The sequence below is a fragment of the Labeo rohita genome, chromosome 9 (genome assembly GCF_022985175.1).
Source record: "Labeo rohita strain BAU-BD-2019 chromosome 9, IGBB_LRoh.1.0, whole genome shotgun sequence".
In the NCBI taxonomy this organism is placed as follows: domain Eukaryota; kingdom Metazoa; phylum Chordata; class Actinopteri; order Cypriniformes; family Cyprinidae; genus Labeo; species Labeo rohita.
The window spans coordinates 34,699,754-34,721,301 of NC_066877.1; the positions used below are offsets into that span (position 1 = coordinate 34,699,754).

A 21,548-nucleotide genomic window follows, 5' to 3' on the forward strand; every position below is an offset into this window, starting at 1 on the left:
ACTTTATATAAATATATTTTATGATGTAAATCAGGGCCAGTGGACCGTGATGACATTTGATTTTGGACTGCTATAGCAGAAATGAGGAGAAAAAAAAAAATTAAAAAAACATGCCATTGAAGAATATCTTAATTTCTAATTTATATTTTTTAACTTTGCTCTGAAATGTAAAAAATAAACAATGTAAAAAAGTGAATTTGAAAAAATAATCATTTTAAATTACACTTTTTTATTATTTAGAAACTGTTTAAATTGAATGCATTTTAAAAAAAGTTTGATGTAACGCAACATTTACTTTTGGCCCACAGCCCTCAAAAAGTAATAAAAAGTCAGGGCAACTAACAATAAATAAATAAACTGTGCACTAACTGTATTTTCCTCTTACTGATAAGAATTTATACCTAAACGTATACACCTCCTCCAGGCCTTCCTCTTCCTCTAAGCTGGTCATGATTTGCTTGACCATCTCCAGACCTTGTGTCTGCTGTCTGTTTAAGCCTTTTCCTGGACGGCCAGGACCCGCTGACGGTCCCGGTCCATCCCCTCTCCCATCCGCTCTGTCCTCACCATCCACAGGGAACGGCAAACTGACCAAATCAAACAAATCACAGATCAGTGCGTGCAGAGTTGGACACAGAACTAACAATAAAAACTGTTTAGCAGAAAATTAGTCTCACACAAACAGAAATTAGACTATTAGCATCAAATCTAGGTCATTTAAACTGGAAAAGATTATCTAACTTAGACATGTTTAATGCGTGTGACATATAAAAATACATTAAATCATCACATTGTTTTTTTCAAGAAAAAGGGCAAGAAAAAAATATAGTTCTTTGGCCTCAGGTTAAAAACAATCGTTACTGTTGATCCATTTTATTATTAGTTATCAGTATGTGTTTCTTACAAGAACTGCAGGGTGATACCAGCTTTCTTCAAGTTCTGAATGATAATGTCCAGCTGGTCTTCTGAAGTCTGGACATTCAGATCCGTCAGCAGGACGATGTTCAGACGCTCAAACTTCTTCCCCCTGAAGAAAAAAACAATAAAGAGGGTGACTGCAACATAGAAACTTCTTAACTCCATTTAAATAAACAGAAAAATATGTAATAGAAGATCTCACATGGTTTCATCCTTCAAAAGGTCCATGCAAACAACCAGAGCATCAAGCCCTGATTAACCAGTCAAGGACTTTACATAGTAGCATTAACATGTAACAAAAACAGAATAATATTATTAAATTAGATCCGAGATTTACAATATTTTTTCTCAGCTGAACTCCACTGGTGAGCTATGAGATCTATAACGTGTATTGTTGTGTTTTATCAACATGTGTAAAGTAACAGGAAGGATACAGTCTGCTTGCTGACCACCAGGTTGCACTTCGCTCGCAATCTCCTCGAGCAGCTCAAAATCAGGCATCATGAGGTGACGGTGAACCGTGATGTTCTCATACTGGCCGCCTTCGGCCAGACGGTTCTTAGTGCCGTCGGTACCAAACAGCACCAGACCCACCTCATCCTTATTTTCAGCAAACACCTGAAATATAGAGGATGTCAATCAAACTCTTGATGCAGTAGCATATAGATATAAATAAATGGAGAAAAAGTACAAACCTGCCGCTGGACAAACTTCTGAATGACTTTTTTGGCCTGTTCGAAAGGGGGTTCCTGGCCAGGCTCAGAGTTGCTCATGGAGAAACCCACATCCATGCACAGCACCAATGCTGACTGCAAAACGAGAATAAAAGACAAAGATGAAGATACACTACCTGTCAAAAGATTTCTAATGTTTTTTGAAGAAGTCTCTTCTGCTCACCAAGCCTGCAAGCCTGATTTGATCCAAAATAGTAAAATTGTGAAATATTTTTATTTAAAATAACTGTTTTCTATTTGAATATATTTTAAAATGTCATTTATTCCTGTGATTTCAAAACTGAATTTTTTAGCATCATTGCTCCAGTCACATGATCCTTCAAGAAATCATTCTAATATTCTGATTTGCTGCTTAAAAAACATTTATTGTTATTATTATATTAAAAAACATCTGAGTAGATTTTTTCAGGTTTCTTTGACGAACAGAAAGTTCAGAAGAACTTATCTAAAATAGAAATCTTTTGTAGCATTATAAATGTCTTTTATCATAATTTATTTATAAGATAAATGCTGATTATTGGGTCTTTCTATTCATCAAAGAATCCTAAGAAAGTAAGAAATGTACTCAACTGTTTTAAATATTGATGATAATAATAATAATAAGAAAAAATGTGAACAGCAAATCAGCATATCAGAACGAATTCTGAAGAGTGATGTGACATTGAAGACTGGAGTAATGATGCTGAAAATTCAGCTTTAACCACAGGAATAAATTTCATTTTAAAATACATTCAAATAGAAAGCAGTTATTTTAAATAGTAAAAATATTTCACAGTATATTTTTTGATTGCAACATATAATTCATTACTGTTAATAGTGTTCATTGTCTGTTTGATTACGTCATTAACTGATTTTTACCGTACACCTCTGCCATATGTACGTCAACTTGACATAATCACCACTAGTAAGCCACTACTAAATATATTACAGAAACTTTAATTTTCTGTAAAGCTGCTTTGCAATGATTTGTATCGTGAAAAGTGCTATAGAAATAAACTTGAATTGAAAATAACTATATAATAATTAATAATTAAAGTAATAATTGTATTATATATTAATAAATAATATTATTAATAATTAATAAACACAATATTATTTATTCAGTAAAATATAATTTATTTAAACAATATTAAAATACAGTTATATTCAAATACAGGGCTCCAGACAAAAAATAAATCAATTCAGGAGCCACTGGCTCCTACGAGAATCAAAATTAGGTGCCAAATATTTTTTTAGCTGCCACAGAATAAACATTTTTTGTTGTTGTTGTTTTTTAAACCCTTTTAACATTTCAGTCATACTGTCATGTGTTTATGTCTCATATTTTCTTGTCTTTATCAGCATTTTAATCCATCGTGTAGATGTCCTGGGAACTAAACGTCATTTTCAACCTGAGAACAATGTACATTCAAAGAATTGTTTATTATACACAGAATCTGTGCCAATATCATGGACCATAACTATGTCAGCATCACATTTAGGAGTGTAGTTTGGGCTCTAGGCTTGGGCGGTAATACGGTAATATGGTATACCGCGGGATCTAAAAATAGCAACGGTATCAGTTTCAATACCGTTATACCGTCATAAAAAAACAATGCACTTATATAGGAGACAAGGATTAAGTATTAAATATAATTTATTTAATGCCTAAAAATTATTTTAGAAAGGATAAGTGTTTGTGACCCGTTAAAATACCAACATTTGTTTTCTGGGATTAATTTTACATGCGCAAAAAGCAGCAAACAACAGAACATAAGGATTCACATGGACACGTCGCATCACCTGCAGCGCTTCTGCGAATGGAGAAAAACATCATAAAGCTAGGCAATATATATATATATAGGCTATATATATATATATATATATACTTCAGTTTCGCTTTAGCCCAAATGGTTTGGTTTTGGCTTGTTGCTTAGCTTCTTATATTTTTCATTCTTGTTCTTTTCTAAATACTTTTAAATTGAAAGGATTTTTTTTGTGGAGTGAGGGGAACTAAAATAGCCTAGCCTGTACTGTAAATATTTCGCGTCGACACCAGGTCTTTTTGAATGTAATAATAAAATGCGACTTAACGTTATAGGCCTGAAAAAAAAGACCTTTTAAACCGTTTAACTGATTGTATTAATCGGTCAAACTTCTTTCTGTTGGTTAACGGTTAACCGGTCAAAATGAGCATCCCTATTTAGGACTATTGCTTTGCAATACGTTTTAGAATATGGATGATGTTTATGTCAGTTCAGCTCTGGTTGACTGTTGTGGGTCCATTTGCACTTTTTTATAAGTTGCTCTTCTTTGTTATTAAAAGTTGTTCAGGCGGTGTGATTTAATTTAATTGATTTGTGTGCGCGTCTTTGCGCGAAAACTGTTCTGGATTTTTATGTTAATTTAATTCTGTTTGACTGTTGTATTTGCACTTTTTTATAAACTGCTATTTGTTGCTAATAAAAGTTGTTAATATTGTTGTGCATGTTATTTTGTTATTGTTTCAGTATTAGTGTTTGGTATTCAGTTTCTGAACGGTTTAGGCACAAGCCAACAGTTTGGTGACCATGTCTGAGCCTTGCTTCATTTTTTTTTTTTTATTATTCACGGTAATACCGTACACCGAGGTAAAATAAGGAGGAGGTTTGACGGTATCAAAATTTGGATACCGCCCAAGCCTATTGGGCTCCTTCTCAAAGCATCTTAAATGTTGTCATATGTGACCCTGGACCACAAAACCAGTCATAAGTAGCATGTGTATATTTGTAGCAATAGCTGAAAAAACATTTGTAAGGGTCAAATTTTTTTTTTTAAATCATTAGGATATTAAGTAAAGATCATGTTCCATGAAGACATTCTGTAAATGTCCTACTGTAAATATACCAAAACTTAATTTTTGATTAGTAATATGCATTGCTAAGAACTTCATTTGGACAACTTTAAAGGCGATTTTCACAATATTTAGATTTTTTTGCACCCTCAGATTACAGATTTTCAAATTGTTGTATCTCTGCCTAATGTTGTCCTATCGTAACAAACCATAAATCAATGGAAAGCTTATTTATTCAGCAATTTCAGTTAAACTTACCCTTACGACTGGTTTTGTGGTCCAAGGTCACATATGTCTTTCATCCAGTCTGCTTTTCTTAATTAGTAACATAGAATTTTATAGTTGTTGAATTTTAGCTTTAGATCCTTGCATTGTTTCTTATTATGACAACAGGTTAAGTACACTCATAAAAATGATTCTTCAACACTGTTCAGATTATTTTAAAAAATCCTTTTCATTTAACACCATTGTGTTAGGTTTTCCATTTATACAATTGCATTGTGTTAAACTGACTTGAAACAGTTGCATTTTGGTACAACTCAATATTTTCATTTTGAAAGAACGTGTGTCAATTAAATAGGCCAAAAATACCATTTGGTGCTTGTTCAATTTACTTAAGTAAATTAAGTTAATCCAACACAATTTTTTCAACCACTTTACTTAATTAATTTGAGTTGAGAGTACAAAAATTATTTTACTTGTGTAACTAGGAAGTGAATTTCCCCTTCCCATCATGCTTTGTACAAAGAGAATAAATGTTGAAATAAAATGTTATTTTATGCATTTTTTAATTAAGATGATACAATTGGGAGACTTGTTAATGTTTAATGTTCTTTAATGCTTGTATTTAAAACAGTTTCTGGAGAGTTAATGTTTTTGGGGGTTACCATTGTGGTGAAGTGTAGAGCATGAGCTTGGGTTGAGGACCTGCTGACGTGAGTTAAAGTTGTTTTAATAATAAAATAATCAACTATTTTTGGCATGCCATGGAAAGCCATCTTATGGCTAATGCCTAACAAGTTGGTTAATGCCTGAAGTTAACTACATCAAATGTATAATTTTTTGAGTGTAGAAGGATTTCTGCCTAGTCATTTGTTTTCCAGTTAAATGTTTTATTTTAAGCATAAAATAATCACTTTATAAATGTATCAATTTCATTTAAACTATATTTGATCAAATTGAGTTGGCCGAACTCAATTACATTTCATTGTATGAATTTAATTTTTATGAGTTGGGGTTACACATATTTATTGGATGGAAATCCTGCCCTTAATTAAATTGAGTTCATTCAATGAATTATTTTTTTAAGTGTATAAATATTAAAGTGCAATATAGCACATACATTTAGCAGAACGCTCCTTTTTACAGTTATTTTTCTAGCTGACTGATGAACTTATGGACGCTGAATGGTTATTCTGAGGTAAATGGACTAATTATCTGTTTGTAAACATTCAGGATGCGCGCACAGCATGGTTGCAGAAAACCCGGGATAGCCTTTACCGCTGGAGAATTATACGGATACGGTACAAAATACTTAGATTATATTGATTAGATGTCATTTTAAAAATGTTATTCACATATGGGGATAGTCTTACAGATCCAAAACAGGGATGACGCTTTTTTTGTGGGCGGTTCAAGTGGCAGTCTATGGAACCATGTAATAAAAGAATAAAAAAGGTACATTTGATTTTATATTTTAAAAGTCAGATAGAAGAAAAAAAAAAGCAGAGCATACAGAAACACTGACATGCAATAAATTGCGATTGTGAAAGTTTTCACGAATCGAGTTTGACTTAAAAACAATGTTTTTGTATCAAGCTGGTTAACATGACACCGGTTTCAGTCTGCTACGTTTTCTAACTTTCGGAGCTATACGCATTATAACATTAAGAGTCGCATCGAAAAAAAAAACCCTGATTATACCCTTACTGGAGTGTAAACAGTGAGCGTTTTTGAGGCAGGCGCGACGCAAAGCATAAGTTAAGGCAGCAAGGAATAAAACAAGGTACGTTATGGCAGGTTTTGTGGCAGCTGCCTCTCACTGTTTACACTTCGGTTGATGCACGTAAGTAAACAGACCGTGCAATTCTATACTTATTTACCTATTTGTTACGTTACATTAGGTTTTTAAATCCATAAGGCGCACGCAGCACGGAAGCATCGCGGCTGCCTCAACATCTCCACTGTACACACTCCGATTGATGCATATCTGGCGGTGGCGGGTGGAGTGGCAGCTGCTTGTGGCGGTGACGGGTCAAGTGGCAGGTTTTTGTGGCAGCTGCCCCTGCCACGCAAAGATTTTACCCTTGCTGGGCACGACGCTTCGGTGCTGCGCGAGCCATTATTGATTTAAAGGGAGAAATAAAGCATAAGTTAAGGTGGCAAATATGTAAATAAATGTAGAATTGCACTTTCTGTTGGTTTATATGTATCAATCGGAGTGTAAACAGTGAGAAATGTTGTGGCAGGCGCGACGCTTAGTTGTGGCAGGCGCGACGCTTCGGTGCTGCGCGCGCCATTACGGATTTAAACGGAGGAATAAAGCATAAAGTAAGGCAGAAAATATGTAAATAAGAGTAGAATTGCACTTTCTGTTTGTTCATATGCGTCAACTGGAGTGTAAACAGTGAGAGTTTTTGAGGCAGGCGCGACGCTTCGGTGCTGCGCGCGCCATTATTGATTTAAAGGGAGGAATAAAGCATAAGTTAAGGTGGCAAATATGTAAATAAGAGTAGAATTGCACTTTCTGTTTGTTCATATGCGTCAATTGGAGTGTAAACAGTGAGAAATGTTGTGGCAGGCGCGACGCTTAGTTGAGGCAGGAGCGACGCTTCGGTGCTGCGCGCGCCATTACGGATTTAAAGGGAGATATAAAGCATAAGTTAAGGTGGCAAATATGTAAATAAATGTAGAATTGCACTTTCTGTTTGTTCATATGCGTCAATCGGAGTGTAAACAGTGAGAAATGTTGTGGCAGGCGCGACGCTCCGGTGCTGCGCGCGCCATTACGGATTTAAAGGGAGAAATAAAGCATAAGTTAAGGTGGCAAATATGTAAATAAATGTAGAATTGCACTTTCTGTTGGTTTATATGTATCAATCGGAGTGTAAACAGTGAGAAATGTTGTGGCAGGCGCGACGCTTAGTTGTGGCAGGCGCGACGCTTCGGTGCTGCGCGCGCCATTACGGATTTAAACGGAGGAATAAAGCATAAAGTAAGGCAGAAAATATGTAAATAAGAGTAGAATTGCACTTTCTGTTTGTTCATATGCGTCAATTGGAGTGTAAACAGTGAGAGTTTTTGAGGCAGGCGCGACGCTTCGGTGCTGCGCGCGCCATTATTGATTTAAAGGGAGGAATAAAGCATAAGTTAAGGTGGCAAGGAATAAAACAAGGTACGTTATGGCAGGTCTTGTGGCAGCTGCCTTTTACTGTTTACACTTCGGTTGATGCACTTAAGTAAACAGACCGTGCAATTCTATACTTATTTACCTATTTGTTACGTTACTTTAGGTTTTCCTCCCTTTAAATCCATAAGGCGCACGCAGCACCGAAGCATCGCGCCTGCCTCAACTTCTCTGACTGTATACACTCCGATTGATGCATATAAACAAACAGTGCAAGTTTACATTTATTTACATATTTGTTACCTTTACTTATGTTTTATTCCTCCCTTTAAATCCACAATGGCGCGCGCAGCACCGAAGCGTCGCGCCTGCCTCAACATCTCCACTGTATACACTCCGATTGATGCTTATCTGGCGGTGGCAGGTTCAGTGGCAGCTGCCTTTGGCGGTGACAGGTCAAGTAGCAGGTTTTTGTGGCAGCTGCCCCTGCCACGCAAAGATTTTACCCTTACTGTGCAAAAGGACAGCATTACCAGAATTCACAAATCATGGAGAACGACATTCGGGATTATTTGCATGTTTATGACAGAGCGCTGTGTATTTATAGCCAAAAGAAATACGAATATCAAACCGCAAACTATCTTTACTGCGGTAATGACGAATTGTTTTTCCTCTAGAGTCCCGAATGTTTACAAACAGATAAGAAGCCATAGTATCGATTACAAACTAGAATTATTAACGATACTGCTAATGTCCACGCAGCTGACAGCTTTACCTGTTGTCGTTTCTTCCAGTTGTACATGAAATAGCTTTTCCGCGCTTTCACTTCGCACCTCTCCGTCATTTCAACCCCTCTAATGCTGCACAATTGTGCCGTCAATGCTGAAGTCCGGAAGAGATAAGAACACCTTTTTCCTCTATAACGCTGATGCGCATCGTCTCAGTTTATTGCGTCAACATAACAAACGATTTGATTGCAAAACACTCAGGAAAAAAGGCATTACATGCACATTTTAAAATCATAACATGTACATTTATGAGGTGAAGCAAAAACTTCACTGGCAAATTAATATTTTTGGACGCAAATGCGACCGTTTTAATCTCAGCCTGGAGCCCTGCAAACATATCGTTTATACACTGTGTGCAGAATTATTAGACATGTTGATAATCTGGTCATATTTTTTTTACCAAGCACATTTTACCAATTCCAAACCACAACAATCTTAATAAATACTATTAATTTTGTATTTAATCATTTGTAAGTGATATATAACTGTCCGTGAAGGCTGGAAGTGAAAAACTCCTTATATTCAGGTGTGCATAATTATTAGGCATGTTTTCTTTTACGGATAAAATGAGCCAAAAAAGAGATTTAACCCAGACTGAAAAGTCCAAATTATTAAATGCCCATGAGAAGAATGCAATACTAATGCATTACAAGAATTTGCAAAGTTAAGGCTTGACCATTGGACAGCGAAATGCTTGTTGAGTCTGCATGGTCAGAAAAAACAGGTGGAGAAGAAAAGATGCATGTTAACTGCAAAAGAATTAGGAATTAAGGTGAAGAATTAGGTGTGACACCATCAGGAACCATTTAGTCACCATTTTCCAGAACTGCAACCTACCTGGAGTCTTCAGAAGTGCAATGTGTCAGGTTCTCAGAGACTTTGCTTGGTAAAAAATCCTAAAAAAATGCCCCTGACTTAATAAGAATAACAAGTTGATGTGTTGTGAAATACATGAAGACAGTTTTTTTTTTTTTTATAGGCTTTATAGACAGATAAGTTGAGAGTGACTCTTGAAGGACAAGCATCACATTCATGAACATGAATCATGAACATGAACATGAATCATGTACTTCTGAAGACTTCAGGTAGGTTGCAGTTCTGGAAAATGGTGGTGCTGGAGACTAAACGGTTCCTGATGGTGTCACACCTAATTCTTCACCTCAATTCCTAATTCTTTTGCAGTTAACATGCATCTTTTCTTCTCCACCTGTTTTTTCTGACCATGCAGACTCAACAAGCATTTCGCTGTCCAATGGTCAAGCCTTAACTTTGCAAATTCTTGTAATGCATTAGTATTGCATTCTTTTCAGTCTGGGTTAAATCTCTTTTTTGGCTCATTTTATCTGTAAAGAAAACATGCCTAATAATTATGCACACCTGAATATAAGGAGTTTTTCATTTCCAGCCTTCCAGCCGGACAGTTATATATCACTTACAAATGATTAAATACAAAATTAATAGTAGTTATTAAGATTATGCACACAGTGTATATTTATTATTTTGAAACTATATTCATCTATAACTATAATTATCTCCATTTTAGCCCATATATCTCTCTATATCTATCTATATATACATTTTATACTTTTAATATAGAGTATCTAAAGAAAATATAAAGTGCAATAAGATTAAATGGAGTAAATACAGACATTTATGTTTATCCTGTGAAAAAGAGCTCAGTAATCTCTCATGTGTCTTATAAAAGGGTTCAGAAAATATCTCAAAATATGCTCAGATTTATACAGAAGACACTTAAGTTTGTAATAAAAACAATTGCATTTGAGATCTTTTAGTTAAGCTCTTAACACAGACTTTTTAGAGCATTTCATATAAAATTTTCCAGTGAGCAACAAATCTGAGCCATGCACATTTGTTATCTCTACTCTCTTTCTGTATGTCAGTAATTGTATTATTCAGTGTATAAAACCTGTCTATTTTTATTTCTACCACGGGGAAACAAGTTGAATATGCAATGACACTTAATAATACTTTATAACTCAAGAATGACACTTTCTTCGAACATTTTTCCTACAAGAGCGAGTGAAACTTTCTATAGTGTGTAAATACGCACATAAAAACCAAGCAAAAGGTAATTATATCCTATGAATTGTAAGTTGTATACAAATAAATACGCATTCTTTATTAATAAGAATATAACAAGCTTATGATTATCAATTATGACCAACAAATAATGACTGAATTACCTTCCCTGCTCGCGCCATCTCTGCTGGTTTCCGTCTGTTATGGTTCCGGGTGAGTAAATGAGCGGATGATACAAGGTTCCGCTTAGACAGCGAACAAAACGATTTAAAAAAATAATGCTCTTATGCCGAGCACTTGATAAATGATTTAATATAATTGAAACACAGTTTAAATAAGTTTTCAAGTAAAAATAAAAGGTCGTGATTTACCCCAAACTGTAAAAGTGAAGTAAAACTATTTGTAAACAATGTAATATTCAGTGGTACTTATTAGTTATCTCTGCAAATATCTGTAAAAAGACATAAATACGTAGTCTGAAGAAGGAGTTTGCCTACACAAGACGAACCATGTTTTATATGGGTCAAACGTGTTCATAGAAACTCATATATCCAAGTGCTAACATGATCATGACAGTCTCTGCAGGGCAAATTACATGGATGGATAGACATGCATGTATTCGAATTGGATGTGGCTGTTGTGAAGGCTTTATAAAGTCAAAAACAAAAACTAAACGAACAAATCTGCTCCAGGATTCATGAAAGCATGCTATTTTGATTTCATAACAAACTGCATATGGATTAGCCTACGTATAAACTGTTGTCACTTGAAAAAAAAGTAAAGTTTATATCCTTGTTGTTTGGTAAAAAATAAACTATATATATACACTATATAATAACTATATATAACTAGATGAGTAAAGTTTGAGAACAAACTTTAAGTTGGCTTGAGAAAGCCTAGCCTGAAAGTTTGAAGCAGTTGTAAAAGCATGGAAGCAGCTAGCATGATTTAACACATTGCTTACATGATTTAACATGTGGTTAACATGTTTTAGCATGATTAGCTTGTTGCTTGTATTTTTATAGGCTGATTACAATGTTATTAGCATGATTAGCATGTTGTTAGCATAATTACCAAATTACTAGAATGTTGTTAGCATGATTAGCAAGTTACTAGCATGTCTCGAACATGGCTAACATGTTACTAGCTTGTTGTTAACATGTTTTTAGCATGATTAATATATTACTAGCATGTTGTAAACATGATTGGCATGTTGCTAGCATGATTAGCAAGTTACTAGCATGTTGCTAACATGTTTCTAACATGGTTAGCATGTTACTAGCATGTTGCTAGCACAATTAGCATTATACTAGCATGTTGTTAGCATGTTTCTAGTATGATTAGCATGTAACTAGCACGTTGCTAGCATGACTAGCAAGTTACTAGCATGTTGCTAGCATGATTACCAAGTTACTAGCATGTTGCTATCATGATTAACATGTTACTAGCATGTTGCTAGCATGTTGTTAACATGTTTCTAACATGGTTAGCATGTTACTAGCACAATTAGCATTATACTAGCATGTTGTTAGCATGTTTCTAATATGGTTTACATGTAACTAGCATGTTGCTAGCATGATTACCAAGTTACTAGCATGTTGCTATCATGATTAGCATGTTACTAGCATGTTGTTAACATGTTGCTAACATGTTTCTAACATGGTTAGCATGTTACTAGCATGTTGCTAGCACAATTAGCATTATACTAGCATGTTGTTAGCATGTTTCTAGTATGATTAGCATGTAACTAGCACGTTGCTAGCATGATTAGCACGTTACTAGCATGTTGCTAGCATGTTTAGCATGTTACTAGCATGTTGTTATCATGTTTCTAGTATGGTTTGCATGTAACTAACACATTGCTAGCATGATTACCAAGTTACTAGCATGTTGCTATCATGATTAGCATGTTACTAGCATGTTGTTATCATGTTTCTAGTATGGTCAGCATGTTACTAGCATGTTGCTAGCATGTTACTAACATGCTTAGCATTTTACTAGAATGTTGCTAACACGATTAGCATGTTACTAGCATTTTGTTAACATGTTTCTAACATGATTAGCATGTTGTTAGCATGATTAGCAAGTTACTAGCATGTTGCTACCATGATTAGCATGTTACTAGCATGCTGTTAGCATGCTTCCAGTATGATTAACATGTAACTAGCATGTTGCTAGCATTATTACCAAGTTACTAGCATGTTGCTATCATGATTAGCATGTTACTAGCATGTTGTCATTATGTTTCTAGTATGGTTAGCATGTTACTAGCATGTTGCTAGCATGTTTCTAACATGATTAACATTTTACTAGAATGTTGCTAACACGATTAGCATGTTACTAGCATTTTGTTAACATGTTTCTAACATGATTAACATGTTGTTAACATGATTAGCAAGTTACTAGCATGTTGCTAGCATGATTAGCATGTTACTAGCATGTTGTTAGCATGCTTCCAGTATGATTAACATGTAACTAACATGTTGCTAGCATTATTACCAAGTTACTAGCATGTTGCTATCATGATTAGCATGTTACTAGCATGTTGCTACCATGTTTCTAACATGATTAGCATTTTACTAGAATGTTTCTAACATGATTAGCATTTTACTAGCATGTTGCTAGCATTATTACCAAGTTACTAGCATGTTGTTAACATGATTAGCATGTTACTAGCATGTTGCTAGCATGATTTAGATAGCTAGATAGATTAGAAATATTAGAGCGGAATCTTAAATGAGTGTAAATGGATTAGAAATAGTACATAGAAGGGAAGCTTGATTGAGCCTCAAGGGATTCTAGGATGTGTTGAATAGTGTTGCTCATTTGAACATTCCGTCAATGTAAGTCTATGGGATTTTTGGTGGATTTGATAGTCTGGTTTACGAAAACCGTAAGCCGGATCAGTCTGAAAAGATACAGCACACCGAGTCAGACCAGTCTGAAGGTCTGGGCCGAGTTTGTTGGTTCTAGTTTGAAAGCTCTAGGAGGAGATAGACACCGAAATTTGGCTCAGAAGAATAATAATAATATTCTTAAATAGTAGATCAGTAAGTTGGCTTTCTCAAGACAACTTAATTATATGAAATATATTTTCATGCATCAGAGTGTTAATAAACCTAGTGAGCAAACAAAAGGAAAAACACATTTTTTGCATACCTTTCCTACAATACTTTTTTTTTTCTTTTTAGCCAATTAACTGTAAGTCATCTGTGAATGACTATATTATATATTCCGCAAATGGTGTCCAACACGTTTTGTTTTGTAGATCACAACAGACACACAAACCAGACATGGTAATATAGGAATATGAATTTTATTTTCTCGTTTGAGCATCACTGCACAATAAAAATGCAAACTGTTAAGTCAAATAATTAAATCAAAGAGAAACAAAGAAAAACACAAACCACTGAAAAACTACCAACCAAATATTAGAAGAAACATACATTTCTCATAATGCATTTGATATGCAGTGATTTCAAATGCCCAAGACGCAATCTTTGCACTGGTTATGAATATAATATTTGGAATAACTGTCTGCCCCCATAAACACACACACTCACAACATTCTCCACATCATCTGCCCCTTTTGTGTTTGTTTATTAAATTCTCTCTAGGGTTTGTCATAAATAAAACTACTCTGAGAATAATACGCAGGGCTTCTCACAATCTCACAGCTTATTTGCATATATTTATATATGGCTTAATTTTACAGGGGGTTATGAAAAGCCTTTACTCCTGCGCTTTTTCATTAACCCATCTGATTTACAAAAAACATTTTTAATAAAAAACATGCAAACTGTTAAAATAAATACAATAAAAGAGCAAAGAATAAATATTTTAAATACACAAAATGGAATGTCTGACATACAATATGAAAAAATGCTGTTGGTGAGCAACGGACTTATTAAGTAAAGGCCCAGAATTAAAAATTAACACCTGCTAAGTGCCAATAAACAATAGCAAAGAATAAATATGTTAAATATACGTCTTATGACAAAATGAATGACTTACGATATGAAAACAGAAAACTGTTTTCTTGGTTAACTTGGTTAGCAAGAGACGAAATAAGTAAAACAAATTAAAAGTTTGGCCCAGGACCGATAACACAGCCCTGCATCATATCTGCTGAATCAAATCCAATACTACCTGTTATGCTGAAGAACATCACACTTTTTCCTCAAAATATGATGCATTTCATAGCATTTTTGCTTTCATAAAGTCCTGTATTATCCCTTACTTCAAAACTGCACAAAGGCATCATTCCTGTCTTCCTTTCAGCCAAATTACAACTATTCACATGACATTATTTTATACCTAATTCTGATTTCAAGGCTAGAATTATAGCCAGAAAGAGAAGAAAATGCAAACATGACCCAGATGTTTTTTTGCTACATCTGTGTGTGTTTAACTACATCCAAACAGCCACAGAAACTTAAAGATTTTGGTTATTTTGTAAAATTCTAGAGAATTTGAGCAAACTTTCCACTCCTTGGAAAGAGATTTGGAGAAATGCAGCATTACATCACTTACTCAGCAATGGATCCTCTGCAGTGAATGGGTGCCGTCAGAATGAGAGTCAGAACAGCTGATAAAAACACCACAATATTCGAGTCTGCAATGCATACTATTGCTTTCTCCAGTGAAAAAGTCATCTGGTCTCAATGAGGAAAGAAATATGTTCAGATCAAGCACGAGTACAAGCCAAACCCAGCTCTAAACAAATATGTGGGTGGACTGTGAGAAACAACAGGAGATGGACTCTCTTACTGGAGGAAGCATCAGTATTGGTTATGGACTCATATTTGTGACTCTGGACCACAAAACCAGTCTTAAGTAGAATGGGTATATTTGTAGCAATAGCCAACAATACATTGTATAGGTCAAAAGTATCGCTTTTTCTTTTATGCCAAAAATCATTAAGATATTAAGTGAAGCGATTTTCTCAATATTTCGATTTTTCTTGCACCCTCAGATTCCAGATTTTCAAATAGTTGTATTTCGACCAAATATTGTCCTGTCCTAACAAACCATATATCAGTGGAAAGCTTATTTATTCATCAAGTACAAACAATTTAAAAAAATTGACCCTTATGACTGGTTTTGTGGTTCAGTGTCACATTTTAGCCAGAAACAATAGTTTAAAGTTAAAACGCCTTAATGAATGCTTTTGGCTTCTCAAGATGTTAATTGATGGACTGGAGTGGTGTGGATTACTTGTGGATTATTGTGATGTTTTTATCAGCTCTTTGGACTCTTGTTCTGACGGAACCCATTCACTGCAGAGGATCCATTGGTGAGCAAGTGATGTAATGCTACATTCTCCAAATCTAATGAAGAAACAAGCTCATCCACATTTTAGATGGCCTGAAAGTAAGGACATTTTCAGCAAATTTCAGTTTTAGGTGAAGTATTACTTTAAAAGTGAAACATCTGATGGATTATATAATTTTAATAAGTGCATTAAAGCTGTTACATATATGTGACCCTGGATCACAAAACCACTCATAAGTAGCACGGGTATATTTGAAGCAATAGGCAAAAATACACTGTATGGGTCAAAATGATCGTTTTTCTTTTATGCCAAAAATCATTAGGATATTAAGTAAACATCATGTTTCATGAAGATATTTTGTACATTTCCTACTGTAAATATCAAAACTTAATTTTTGTTTAGTAATATGCATTGCTAAGAACTTCATTTGGACAACTTTAACAGTGATTTTCTCAATATTTTGATTTTTTTGCACCCTCAGATTCCAGATTTTCAAATAGTTGTATCTCGGGCCAAATATGGTCTTATTGTGAAAAAACTAAAAAGTTGATATTGTTTGTTTTTGAACTCAGCATCATCAAGTTAGCTAATACTAGGCATTTTTGGCAACTCGGCAGTAGATGCAGGGCTGTGTAATCATTGGAGAAAATCTCAAATGACTTCCATTCACACCGAGGATGTTTGCAGTGACTTTCCCTGCAGACTCCCAGAAATAGTGTCTGAGTCCAGCAGCTCGACTACGCTGTACGGAGAACAGTCCTCCAGTCCGAGCTTCCCACAAGCCCATCCGCAGAAACCCTTCTCCAGATCCCTGACCGACAGCCACCATTCGCTGAAGGCCCAGGACACCTGAACGACAGCCGAATACAAGCCCAGCGACAGCGAAAGCGCCACGATGAGCACGGGGTAGAAGATGATGAGGAACGGACAGACCGTGATTTTATGGCAGAACGTCCGCTCCTCGTTGTACACCAGGAATATATTGTACCAAGTGAGAGTACCGTAGTAAAATGAGGTGATGAAGGACAGGACGAAGACGACAGGAGCACAGGAGAGGCTCCACAGGACAACGTGGGGACCCTGAGAAAGCCCGAAACCGCACAAGCGGCTCGATCCCTCACGAGCGTCGCATTCGGCATCCAGACGCTCCTTTGACCTGGCCATTTCTTGCAGCTCTCTCTCTGTGAGCGTGACGTGAATGTCCACCATCTGACCTTTCTTCTTTCCACGTGTGATGGTCCCCGTGAGTGTCACGTAGCGGCTGTCTGGAGGCACAGCCCAACCTAATGAGGTCAAGACATTTAATTTAGGATGAAACAGAATCCAGAATGCTGTGATATTTTTAATGCATTTCTCATATTAGGACAAAGACAAGCAATATTTGTGACCCAGGACCACAAAACCAGTCATAAGGCTCAATTTTCTGAAACTGAGATTTAAACATTGTCTGAAAGCTGAGTAAATAAGCTTTCCATTGATGTATGGTTTGTTAGGATAGGACAATATTTGGGTAAGATACAACTTGATTTGAAAATCTGGAATCTGAGGGTGCAAAAAAAAAAAATGAAATTGAAATATTGAGAAAATTGCCTTTTAAATTTGTCCAAATGAAGTTCCTGGCAATGCATATTACTAATCAAAAAATACATTTTGATATATTTCCGGTAGGAATTTTACAAACTATCTTCATGGAACATGATCTTTACTTATTTACTTAATGATTTTTGGCATAAAAGGAAAAAAAACGATAATTTTGACCCACACATTGTATGTTTGGCTATTGCTACAAATATACTCATGCTACTTAAGACTGGTTTTGTGGTCCAGGGTCACATTTAGTAATATTACTGTTTCAACTGCACTAGGTGAGAACAGCACACACTCAGGTGAGAACAAAATTTTAACTGAATTAGGCTGCATAATGACAACATCTTTACCACAGTGAACTGAACTGAATTAAGACTGAACTAAATTGAGCTGATTAATGACATTATGGTCTTCTACTTTACAGCTGAAATGTAATTTGCTTCATATTTATGAATTTTACAACATTAACACTGTTATTTTTCTGTTTATTAACGTGAAGCTGGGCTCATATCATGAAGAATCACATTTTAACTTTAAACTTTAACTTTTACTTTCAAGTATTTGAAAGGAAGTTTCATAACTTAAAACTTCTTTCCCACTTATGAAGAAATAGCATTTTGTCACTGTCCGACAGAAAACACTTACCTCCACTTTTGATAATTTTGACTTTTTTTTGACACTTTTAGACTTTTTTTTTTTTTTTAAATCATAGAATCATTCACTAACAGATGTGATTGAAGTCTATTTATGTTTAGAAAGTGACTAATTATATTATTTTCAGTTCTTTTAGTAACTGAAACATTTTTTTTTTCATACAATAATCTGACCATTTGAACAATAATTTAACATTATAATTAAGAAGAGTCATAAAGAGGGTGGAAGTGGTGGCAAAAAACCTAAATATTTTTGGTGCAAAAGAAACTAACTTCACCATTCAAGACTTTAAGGTTAGTAAGATGTTTTAATGTTTTTAAAAGATGACTTTTATGCTTACTGAAGCTGCATTTATTTGATTAAAAATGCAGTAAAAACAGGAATATTATTAAATATTATTAAAATTTAAAACAACTGCTTTTTACATGAATATATTGTAAAATGATTTTTATTGCTCTGATCAAAGCTGCAATTTTAGCATCATTACTCCAGTCTTCAGTGTCACATGATCCTTAAGAAATCATTCTAACATGCTGATTTGCTGCTCAAGAAACATTTCTGATTATTATCAATGCTAAAAACAGCAATATTATTGTGGAAACTGTGATACATTTTATTTTTCAGGATTATTTAATGAATAGAAAGTGCAAAAGAACAGCATTTATTTAAAAATAGAATCTTTTGTAACATTACAAATGTCTTGACGCTCACTTTCTTTATCAATTTAATGTATCCTTGCTGAATAAAACATTAATTTCCCTCAAAAAGAATATTTTAAAAATATACTGTTTGTTGATTTATAGTTTGGAACCAAACAGACTTGTTTTTGTGAGCTTACTTAGAACTTGCTGTTATATTTTGTTTTAAAATACACTTTTTATCTGTGGCTTATGCATGCAAATGCTTTTCTTTACTAGATGAGACTGCATGCTTCACCTTCACTGCTGGGGTTGTTCAGAAATGTAGCTCCCTCTTCAGAGTTCCTCTCTCCACACTCACTATCTCCTCCATGGTCTTCACCAGCGGCTCTGTCTGGATCAGAGCGGTAGACGATGATGGACTCCGGCCGGTGTTCTCGCTTTCTCCTCTTCCTTCGAGTGCCAGTGCCACTGCTTCCTTCATCCACCTGCCCTTCAGAGACCTCTGACCTTATAGACTCCAGCTGAGGGCTCTCAGACCTGAGATGCTCCACCTGCTCCATGTTAGTGTCTCACAAGCTTTGGAAGGAGCTACAACTTCAGAGAGACTACAGATGGCTATTTACTCCATCCAAACATGATAGGCCTGTGGGAATGAGAGAGAAACATGATGCACACTTGATATTTAGCATGCATGCACTCAAACAGGGAAAGTAGGAAAAAATGCATTATTGAGCCTGACTAGAACATAAAGGTAACGGATATAAACGCATACAAGAATATAGTAGCATATTAAGTAAGAGGTGTGATATTACATTTTATTTTATTTTTTTAATTGTAAATATATCACTATGTAACAGCAGATTCACATATGGGGTCAATGTGTATTAAATGGAAAAATTTTTTTATATAAATACACATGCATGGATATATCTAAGAAAAATATGTTATGTTTATATATAAATATATTTATTTATAATATTAATTATATTAAGAAAAATATAAATGTAAATATTTTCTAAATAAATACTGCATGTACACATTTACACATTTATGTACACAAAAACTTTTATTTTTGATGTGATTAATCGCGATTAATTGTTTGACAGCACTAATTAAAATTAATTTAAAATTAGGAATTAATTATAAAAGTTAAGGTTGAAGTGTTAAAATTACTTAAACTGAAATAAAAAAATAAATCATGAACAAATAAATAAAAATAAATAATGCTTAATATAAATATTAAACTAAAGCAAAAATGACCAATGCACAAAAAAACAAACAAACAAAGAAATATTTAGGAGTTCATGATCATTAATTAGAAAATGAAGAATTATGTAGACAAGTTTAGGTTGAAGTCCTGAAATTGCTAAACTGTAATAAAAATAAATTATAATAATAAATAACTTAAAATTGTACAATTTTCTAATTTACAAAAAACAAACAAACAAACAAACAAACAAACAAACAAAAAAACGCAAAAGCACTTAAAATTAGAGATGTGGCAACTGAAATATAAAAAATGTCAAAAGCACAAAAAAAATTTAATTAGAAATGTTTAGAAATTAATTAGAATTAATTAGAAAATTAAGTATTATTTAAACAAGTTTAGGTTCTGAAATTACTAAACTGTAATAAAAATAAATAAAAATAAAGCTTAATATAAATATTTTTTAAAAAAAATGACAAAAGCACATAAAAACAAAAAATTAGGAATGTTTAGGAATTAATCTGAATTAATTTGAAAATTAAGTATTTTGTAGACAAGTTTAGATTTAAGTACTGAAATGACTAACCATAATAAAAAATAAGTTAAAAAAAAATGCTTAAAGAGACGCTTTAAGTGCTTAAAATTAGAGAGGTGTCAACTATCTGAAATTAAAGTTAGTCTGAAGCTCTAAAATTCTTAAAACTGAATAAAAGTAAATTAAAGCTAAAATGAAAAAAAAAAAAGTAATGACAAAAGCACAACAAAGGTACTAATTAGAAATGTTGCCTTGGCAGCTCACTGGAATAACATTATTTTAGGTTAAAGTACTAAAATGCTCAAAACTGAAATAAAGATAAATTGAAGTTAAACAGAAATAAAACGAATAAAAATGACAGTACCACAACAAAATTACTAATGGACATAACAATAAAAACTAAATGAGCACATAAATAATTGCTAAAACTTAAACTGAATTTTTAAAAAAAAAAATCCATATATTAATGCTATCAAAAAGTATATAAAAATATTAAAACAACACTGACATGTAAACAGCTCTTGTGTGGCTAACAACACCCTTCCGTCCCTTCAGCTCTATTGTCAGAGAAACAAAGACACACAGCAGACACATGAGTAGTAGTACAGCTAATCAAAAGACTGCGTTTTAACAAACCAGCATCTGAAAATGAACACCTTTCGGTTTTAAAACCCCTCTGAAATCAGTGTTTATTTTGATTCAGTGTTCTGTAATGCTTGAGATCCAGGCGGAGGCTGTTTTTCTCTCAGCTGATCCGCTCTGGGTTTCATCACACCCAAACCAGCATCTACTGTAACAAGCGTCTTATTTACAACCACCAGAAGCTCCTGCTTAATTCATAATAATTGCATTCTTACCTAAAAGATGCAAATGCATAAAACAACAGCTGCGGAAACTTGCGATGAACCGCTAAACTGGGTTTGATGTCCAACTGCAGCCGCCATGCAGATGCGCTTGGGCCACAATGAACGGAAGCCCCGCCCATTAAATCTGGAACGTCTGTCTCGTCCA

At 34.4% G+C, this 21,548-nt stretch overlaps 2 protein-coding genes across 4 annotated transcripts in view; both read right to left on the bottom strand.

Moving 5' to 3' along the window:
- xrcc5 (X-ray repair complementing defective repair in Chinese hamster cells 5) overlaps positions 1-10,859 on the bottom strand; it is a 29,080-nt gene extending 18,221 nt beyond the window's left edge. The window contains exons 1-6 of one of the 2 annotated variants that reach the window (XM_051120091.1): positions 10,803-10,859; positions 1,614-1,727; positions 1,353-1,536; positions 1,121-1,169; positions 905-1,027; positions 402-587 (exon numbers count right to left, since the gene is read on the bottom strand). In XM_051120091.1, coding sequence (XP_050976048.1) covers positions 402-587; positions 905-1,027; positions 1,121-1,169; positions 1,353-1,536; positions 1,614-1,727; positions 10,803-10,820 — 674 coding nt within the window. In that variant the 5' untranslated portion in view covers positions 10,821-10,859. Of the gene's footprint in view, positions 1-401; positions 588-904; positions 1,028-1,120; positions 1,170-1,352; positions 1,537-1,613; positions 1,728-8,585; positions 8,678-10,802 lie in introns of those variants that run through there. The other variant, XM_051120090.1, reaches the window with a different exon arrangement.
- Positions 10,860-13,947: 3,088 nt separating this feature from the next.
- tmem169b (transmembrane protein 169b) lies at positions 13,948-21,507 on the bottom strand. 2 transcript variants are annotated; one of them, XM_051118375.1, is made up of 3 exons: positions 21,395-21,507; positions 19,091-19,438; positions 13,948-17,196 (listed from the first exon to the last, which is right to left on the bottom strand). In XM_051118375.1, exons 2-3 carry the CDS (start codon positions 19,353-19,355, stop codon positions 16,580-16,582), a joined length of 882 nt encoding a protein of 293 aa, XP_050974332.1. In that variant the 5' UTR covers positions 19,356-19,438; positions 21,395-21,507; the 3' UTR covers positions 13,948-16,579. The 2 variants fall into 2 exon arrangements, with proteins under 2 accessions (XP_050974332.1, XP_050974333.1); XM_051118376.1 differs by lacking the exon at positions 21,395-21,507 and adding an exon at positions 21,046-21,093.
- Positions 21,508-21,548: the final 41 nt, after the last annotated feature.